Source organism: Ambystoma mexicanum, chromosome 1q (assembly GCF_040938575.1).
Source record: "Ambystoma mexicanum isolate Mex_15411 chromosome 1q, UKY_AmexF1_1, whole genome shotgun sequence".
Classification (NCBI taxonomy): Eukaryota; Metazoa; Chordata; class Amphibia; order Caudata; family Ambystomatidae; genus Ambystoma; species Ambystoma mexicanum.
The window spans coordinates 508,525,057-508,533,559 of NC_090922.1; the positions used below are offsets into that span (position 1 = coordinate 508,525,057).

The 8,503-nt window shown below is 45.9% G+C and overlaps 1 protein-coding gene across 2 annotated transcripts in view; it reads left to right on the forward strand.

The window, feature by feature from the left end:
* Positions 1 to 6,103, forward strand: part of LOC138530138 (uncharacterized) — a 249,224-nt gene extending 243,121 nt beyond the window's left edge. The window contains exons 6-8 of one of the 2 annotated variants that reach the window (XM_069640885.1): positions 3,195 to 3,339; positions 5,022 to 5,131; positions 5,811 to 6,103. In XM_069640885.1, the coding sequence (XP_069496986.1) occupies positions 3,195 to 3,339; positions 5,022 to 5,112 (236 nt within the window). In that variant the 3' untranslated portion in view covers positions 5,113 to 5,131; positions 5,811 to 6,103. The remainder of the gene's footprint in view (positions 1 to 3,194; positions 3,340 to 5,021; positions 5,132 to 5,810) is intronic. The other variant, XM_069640886.1, reaches the window with a different exon arrangement.
* The last annotated feature ends 2,400 nt before the right edge of the window (positions 6,104 to 8,503 follow it).

The window sequence follows — 8,503 nt, forward strand, 5'->3', positions numbered from 1 at the left end:
CAACGGACTAACACCAGAGCTGTTTACCTGACATGTCCCAATACAAGGGTCAGGCAAATTCAGGCAATTGACCAGAATCGCACACACCTGACATCCCTTTTTTCCCCCCCACAGGGATAAAAGGTGAAGCACAAGACGAGCAAGTCAGACTGCACGATGTGAGAGCTAACTCAGCATGACAGTTCAAGAGGAGGAGAAAGACAGCGCATACCGAGGGGGTGACAAGGAGAGAAGCGACTTTGCCCTTTCCGACCAAGGCCTGTGAAGCCTCCCCATAAGGAATCATAAAACTTCAAATAATAGCCAGCTTGTGTTGCAGCAGATGTCTACTGTACACAAGACCCTCGTCCGCTGATAACCAAGCTGGGGAGAGACGCTGGTCTCCGTGGTACCAACCGTTACTTGAAGGAGAAGAAAGCCAAGCGGTTCATCAAAGCTGGTGGGTCGAGGGGAGAGTTGATTAAAAAAACGAACTGTGTTGAACGAAAAGTAGCAAGTGACTGATTTGAACTTTAAAAGGTTTAACAGAACTATTCAGAAAAGAGAGGAAAACCAGCAACCGAGTCCGGCACCACGTGGGTGCTTACGCAGGAAACTCTGGGCGATTACCAGATGGTAGAGACTGCCATACCCAGAAGGCCTTGGGAAAAGGCGAGAAGAGGTCAGAGTTGCCATAAAGGGGTCTTTTAAAATTCTCTGTACAGTTGAAAGTCTTTGACTGACAGATGATTGTGAAAGAAAGGGAAATGAATCCCGCTTGGTGAATTGAGCGCTTGAACAGTGTGTTGCAAAAGTTGGCAAGAGTGAACCAGGCAGAGGGATGCTAACGAGAAAGGGCTACGTCTAAAGTCCCATAGTGAACTGTTTGGTAAAAGTTGGCAAGCGTGAACCCGGCAGAGGGAAGCTGACACAAAGGGGCGAAGCCTGAAGGACTGTTTAAAAAGGCATTAAGACTTGTGAGAGTAAGAAGCATTGGAAGACCTGGGGAAGTGAATTGTCCCCTTTGTCAAGTGGGTCCGAGCCTGGTCGAGAGAGATCCAGGGGTGAAATGTCCTCACCCAAAGGCCATTTGGAAAGGAACTCTTTGTTTTATTGTTGAATACATCAGGCCCTTTAAGGCCAGAGACTTTTAATTGAAAAGAGACTTAACCATTGAAGAACCTGATAGCTGGAACGGAACTGTCAGCTCGTGCTGGGAGCTCGAGCATCTGCTGTGCTCCAAGGTCCCACCTTGTCCCGTGCTGAAAACGTGGGGAAGGGAGACCCCTGGCAATCACATCCTGACTTATTATTTGTGAACACTTCTTTCTTTATTGAAAACCTTATCCCACACTCTTTCTGTAATTAGTTGTAAGGATTTGGCAATAGTTTTTTTTTTTTTTAGTATAGGCCTTTTTACTTTAATAAGACGCCACAATGACTGCCTTACTTTTCATTTGATGGTCGAAGCTTGCTCCCATCTTAGCTTTAAGTTTAGGTTTGGCTTTTTTCCACCCTGCATTTACCCTTTAATAAACACCCTTGAACTGTTATCACTTGTGTCTGTCTTTACTGTTGCCACCATGAGTTCCTTACACTATGTCCGAGACGATGGCAGAAATGGTATGTGATCTAAACTTAAGAATGAAAATCTGCAAAGTTGTTGCATGTTTTGTGAACACTGTTGCAAAAGCTGAACGACCTTCAAAATACGCATATATTATTGTTTGAACAGCTTAAATGGGAACTACCATTGGAATTATGTTGGACACTGGCTGAACGTTTAACTTTACTTGCGATCTGGCAGATCACTATGACAAAGTGCCCTTCATTGCTCTAAGGATAAGCCATTGGGATCTTTGTGGGGGATGGGGTGTCAAAATCGGGTACCAGCACCTGCATTGTGATGCAGGACCCAGGATGTCATGTTTCACCCCACCCTTTGCCAAGTGCTTTTCAGAGACTTGTCAGTGTCTCTACAACCAGCGCTTCCCCTTTAAAAAACAGAGGCCCAAACGCTAAAGCAGCAGGGAGACCCTAGAGCCAATAGCACAGACCCTGCATTCACAAGATTTGTTTATCAGACACTTTACCAGTTGGAGTTCATGGGCCCCAAGTACAGACAAATCTGTTCATGGGGACAGGGACACGTGAACAAACTCCACTTCTCCGTGGAGTCCACAGTGCACATGTGTGAATAGCCCAGACAAGATGGTAAACCCATATATCTGCATCCTTCACGAAACAGAGTAGGGAACGAGAGGAGCCTACAGAAAGGCCAGGGTACCGCCCACCAGTTCAGATCCACCAGTCCAATACAGCAAACTGTTATGAAGCACACTTGTTAGAGATTTCCAAGGGGATCAGGAGTACATTAGGTCTCTATAAATTAGGCTGGGTTTGGCAGACAGGTGTGGTAGTAGGAAGAGAGTAGAGGTAGAGGGAAGGAGCGTTCTGAAGATGAGAGGAGGATGGTTTGGAGGTGGCTCAGGAGAGGAGATGGCTGGGAGTGAGGCGTACCAGGAGGAGTTGGTGATTTGGAGGCGAGCAAAGAAATTTGCTTGCGAAGAGAGTGGAAGGGAGAGGTGGAAGTAAAGGGTGCAGAGGAGGAAAAGGGGAGAAAGTCCTCCAAAATAGGCTGAGGTGGTGCGAGAACAGGCAGTGCTGGTGCGGTACATTTGCGGAGATGGGGTGATGCAGAAAGGGAGACTTCAGGTGCAAAAGGAGGCAGTGGAAGATCAGAAAAAGGAGGCAGCAAGGCGCACTGGTGGAGGAGTTGGTGTGATCCACCCAGAGAAGAGGGTAATGAGGAAAGTCGAGAGAGCAGACTGAGCAGACTTGCACATCCTCAAGAGGATGAACCGATTGAGGTGTTGGAACCATCAGAGAAAGGAAAGGAGAGGGGCAGGCTGTAGCCAGAGAGACGGGGCACACCAGAAACACAGCACACATGGTAGGTCAGAATGGATGGAAGAACATGTGGTGGAGTGATGAAGAGGTAAAAGGAGTTCAGAACAAGGAAATATCTGGGAATCAATAAGAGCCCTCATGTAATTTATTTATTGAGAATTTATAAGGCGCACTGTACATCAAAAAGTGGCTTTACGCGAGCAATTGTCCATCAGTGAGAGCTCTTAAGAGTTTCAGTGCGTGTTCTTTACACTGAGCCTGCTGGTCTTTTGCTGGAGCTTACACTGCTCTCTTTATTCCCTCAGAGTTCTGGAACGCTATGCCGCGTTCCTTTCCCTCATTACTAGCCTTGTTTATTGGGATCCCGGCCGCTGTGCTACTGCTCATCATCCTCATCATCAGCTTGGTCATCGGAAGACGCCGGGCCAACAACCGCAAGAAGCCTTTGATGTGAGTTGACATCCACAAGATGGAAATGATTCGTTGTATAACTGACATCACGGCTCTCGTGCCCCCCATTTTAGCCAAAGAGAGACTTTCTTCTAACTGGTTATTTGCCCTTACTGACAATTTTAACCCAATCTTAACCTTTCTCTGCTCAGTTTGGCGTCTTCCCTATTTATTTTACTTATTAAAATGTTTGTTCAGTGCTGGCCCTACCTACCCAGAGGGTCTCGTATGGCCATGTTAGGTTCAAAGTTTGAAAAGGTGGGAGAAGTTAGAAAATGTTTTCCGGCAAGGATAGACAAGTAGTAGCAGGGGAGGTGGGAGGTGGGGGGATGGACTTACGTGTGTGTGGGGGAGGGGGCAGGTATGTTTTAAAGCTATTTCTGAGTAATGAGGTGGACAACCACCAGTCCCTATTATGTTTACTCGATTCCTTCTCTTACATTTTAACTTCTGTCTCACCTGTGTACCTTCTCTTTCACCCAGTTAACATCCCTTTGGTGTAGCTTTTGTTTTGCCATTGACTCGTTAGCAGGGGCTGTTCTTGACTCGAGCATTTACATGAGTGTAAGAAATTGATTGGAGTGGGCAGACATGGGATTTAATTATTTTTTAGCGAGGCCCGACATCTCCCTGTCAATACTATTTGATTAGCCTGCATGGTGGAAAATCATGCTGAAATAGAAGATGCAGTAATATTAGTCTAAAAAATAGTACAGTGACTCAAGGTCCAAACCGAGACAATTGGAAAATAGTTCAAATTGTATTATGTAATTACCAGAAAGATTATAAGATTAAAAAGTGTAGAAAAGAGGCAAATAATAGACACACCTTTTTATAAAAACTAATTAAAAATCAAGGGTATCAGAAATACATTAGCGTAACAGAGATAAAACGTCTCCACAACTGCTCCACTGAAAATAGTCCTGCAAAAATGAAGACATGTTCATAGAAAATAGCCTTTAACATGTTTGTGCACACCAATGTGCTGCTGCTCTCCAGATCTTCATACAGCTCGGATGGGCTGGAGACAGTCGGTCCATAGCAGGCTTTTAAACAGGCTCTCAATTAAATATGAACAGAGTATGGCACGTCTTGCTCAGAGCCATTTTGAGGATCTGTCTGGTTTATTGCAGGCAGCCAACGTGCTGTCCTTTTTGTCTGGTGGACCAGTGATGTCTGTAGGATAATTTTAGAGCTGTGGGTGGCAGCAACAGCATCATGGACAGGATAGACCACTAGCGCCCTTGCTGTGGCCGCTGTTGTACTGCCTATATTAGACGCTTCATAGCAGAAGTAAGTGCAGGCAAAAATGCTGTGGCCATAGGATGTGACCGTTTTTACACCTACAAAAGGGCTATAGCTGTCACTCTGATCTAGTTTTTGTTATGACTTCTACTTTTAGGGGCATGACCACTCCTTTCGCATAGGCATGAACTCCCCTTTCATTCACTTGATCTCACCTCTTGCATTTCCATAATCTCTGCTCTTTAATCCTCCCTTGACACATCCTGATGTGATGACCTATCACCTGGTATTTATTCCACATTCTTGGGTGGTTGGCTAACAAGTTAATTAAAACGACTAAGTATAAGTAGGCATGTAAATTATTTGCTAAGCTTTGGGCCAAATCGGCCCTTGGTGCTCAAGACCTGTATTCATTTTTCTTCTTCACTGTTTTTCAGTGACGAGCCGGAACAGAGAAGTCCGATTTATAAGGGAAGCCAGGAGTCTCTACCATCCAGAGTCGGAGACACCCAGCCCCTCGTCATTTGAAATGCACATCCAGTCTGTGGTAAGGACACTCTGGGGTATGCTTAGACAATGTGTCTTTAGTTTGTGTACTGGTGTATGCATGGAGTAACATGAAGGTGTGAAAAGGGGGTTTATGCTGATGAAATGTTATTTAGCCTGCTTGTACCTTTTTTGGCTGGCCCGACCATAGGAAAATGTGGCATACATCATGTGAGGGTGTTGGTGTGACTTTTGGGAGGAGTGGGTTGGACGATAGGGAAACGGAGCTTCTCTCTTCAGGTAGGTTGATGGACTCTTCACAGAGGTAGTCATGACATTTGCCATACGGAGCCAAATTATGACGGTTGCCGTATGTGTTTGGACCACTTGGATTGTTTGAGTGAGTGGTTGACAGACGCCATTGGTCTGCTGATGGTGTGGCTGTACTGTTGGTTGTGTTAATTGGAATGTTGGAGTCAGTGGATGGACCGTTGCAAGTAATTCGTTTGTGATGGGATAGGTGGTCTCTGTTGGGGAAGATGATTGAATAGTTGGGGATGGGTAGGCTCTGTAGATGTCTAGGGTTATTGCATGAAGTGAATAGGATATTGGGTGTGTTGAGGCAGCTTTTGGGATGGGCGGTTTGCTGGTGGGTAATGGGCATCTTATTGTTTGCTTCTGTGGCCAACTTGTTGTCTAGATCACTCCATCTCACAAATCATTTTTATCTTCATCAACAGACACAGTTGGGACAACCAGCTTTGCTTCAGGATCACCACACATCTTGGCAGATTCTCCAGAGTCACCAGCTTTAGCTGTTTTTGCCCAATGTTACCTACTACTGGTGCCACTCTCTTTTGAGTTGAGGGTGGACAAGCTTTTCAATTAAACTATCAAGAATCTTGGGTGATTGTATGCCTGGTGATGGAAATCTATCCTTCAGATTAACTGCTTATCAATTATAGAGTTGAAAAGAGCAATTGATGAAAATGTGGCATAGAGAAAAAAAAATACAGTCATTGCACATTGTGAATAGACACTGATTATTTTCTTTATGGTATGCCTGACTCTATAAGGAGCCTGCCGCTCATTGACATAATACTTCGTTCACTGAAAGGAGTGCTTGATGCATAGGATTCCCATTTCAGCCACAAGAGCACCCACCACGTGCAAACTTCCAGTGCCACCCACTAGAGAGCCTAGCACTCGTGGATGTCCCATTACAACCACTTGGGCACCCTACACATGGCTATCCTATTTCATCCTCTAAATGGAGCCTAATTACACATGGATATCTTACTAGTTGCAGGAGAAGACACCACACCGTTGCATTCAGTAACTATATTGAGAGGCACTGCGTGTGTGTGTGTGTGTGTGTTTGTGTGTGTCCACAGACTGGAACATAGTAATCCCAAGGCCGCTGATAAGAGGACACTACCATGCATGAACATGCAAATCCAGCCACAAGAGCTTGCCCACCTTTCATACAGTCTACTAAAGGGGAGACAAATGACCATGGACATACCAGTTGAGAGAGACCACCAACCTCTTGGCATATCATTCCATCAATTGGAGAGACCGCCAAACGCCAATACCCTGTTAAACTCACTAGAAAGTACCCACCACACATAGCTATGCCCTCACAGTTCAAAAGGGAGTGCACACAAAATGACTATATCCATTGAAACCACTCAACAAAGCCACCTCACTTGGGTGTATTATCCCATCCACTGGAAAGGTCCTATCTGCAATTGGCATACAGTTCTACCCAGTACAGTAGGACGCAGCACTTGGACTTCCCATTGCACTCACTAGAAAGGGCTCACACACACTTGGATATACCATTCCGATCACTAAAGAGACCATGTCCATTATCCATATACAATTCAGATTACTAGTCCGAGCCATCCAGCATGGCCGTTACAGGGAGCCAGCTTCCATTCCAGCCACTAGAGTGGACCTACCACATATGGCTACCACATTTCAACCTCTAGAGGGTATAGCCAACACATGTATATCCCACGTCGACCACCAGATGGAGACCGCCACCCATGCTTTCATGTAGGGTCCTCTCCTCCAAATGAATGTGCACTAGAGAAAACCTGCCTCACATGAATGGCTTAGGCCGTGCCACACTGAGATACGAGTGTCATATCTTGTTCCTTAGCATCCAGGGGAGGGTAAACCCCGTCATACATTCACACCCTTGGCTCCCATAAGTCCTGCCAACCTAAAAAAAAATGAAGATGTGTGTAACTGGCAGTGGTCCCTACTCTCCCAGCTCCCCTGTCACACGTATTCATTCAGTGGAGAGTCACAGAACAGGGTGGAGTTTTCTGTAGACGCTGGGAGAGGAGAAAGTGAATTGTTTGCCTAGGATCTCTGTCATAGTCCCTATCCCACTGTGCTCTAGAAATTCTAACTCGGTGTTGCACCCTTGTTTCGCTTTACAGTTGCAACCTTTTTTCTCTTCCAACTTTAGCCCTTCTTCTAACCCTTCAGTTTCCCTTGCTCCCCCTCCATCCAGTATTACTTTTTACCATCCTGACAGTGGTATGAAACCGACAAATGTGCCTACGCGTGTGTACGGGAAACCCACTTCACCAAGTTCTCATTCTTTTCATTTGATGGACCTTAGCATACACAGATGTCTAATTATTGCTCTTAGATTATCCCGAAACCCATAGATATTGCTTTTTAGCCACTAAACGGTCTGAGGGGCAGTGGGGTCGTGGTGGTGTTGTGGGGGAGAACATGTGCATGCCCCATTTTATCCACATGTGGGAGGGCACCTATCATTGGGCCTATCATTGCAGACAGTACAGCTGCAACCACACATGACTGATTTTACCTTATGTACACCATTCCTGCTACTACAAGCCGCCTTCTACACATGAATACCTCGTGCCAACTATTCGAGCAGACTCATTACACATGGCTATCCCACTGCAACCCCTAAAGGGGCTATCTAGAAGAGTCCCACCAGGCCAGGATGCCGGGTTCTGACGCATCAAATGCCTAGTTTGGTGCCCAACCTTTGGGTGAGGCGTTCTTCTAGTCTAGTCTCCTGAAGTGATCATTTTAGAGAGGAGACCATGTATGAGATGTGCATGGGCTCCCACTATGTAGGTGCAGTCTGCAAAGGGAAGCTGATGATTGCAGAGCAATGGATGCTCCTCTCATTCCAGATCTCATTCTTCTAGAGTAACTGGCTGTGCATAGCTACTGTGTTCCTGCTTCACCTCCTAGGGGTGATGCACCTGGGAGACTCGGTGTGCGTTTGTCTTTTTGAGGATGCTAGCATATTGCGGGGTGGGTAGGACTGCACAAGCCCCAGTCTCTTCAGTACTTAAGAATTCAAACTGGATTGGTCACCTTTCTTCCTCTGTCACAGGACACATGCCTGCAGCTGGCCTGGTGGTGACCTTTGAGT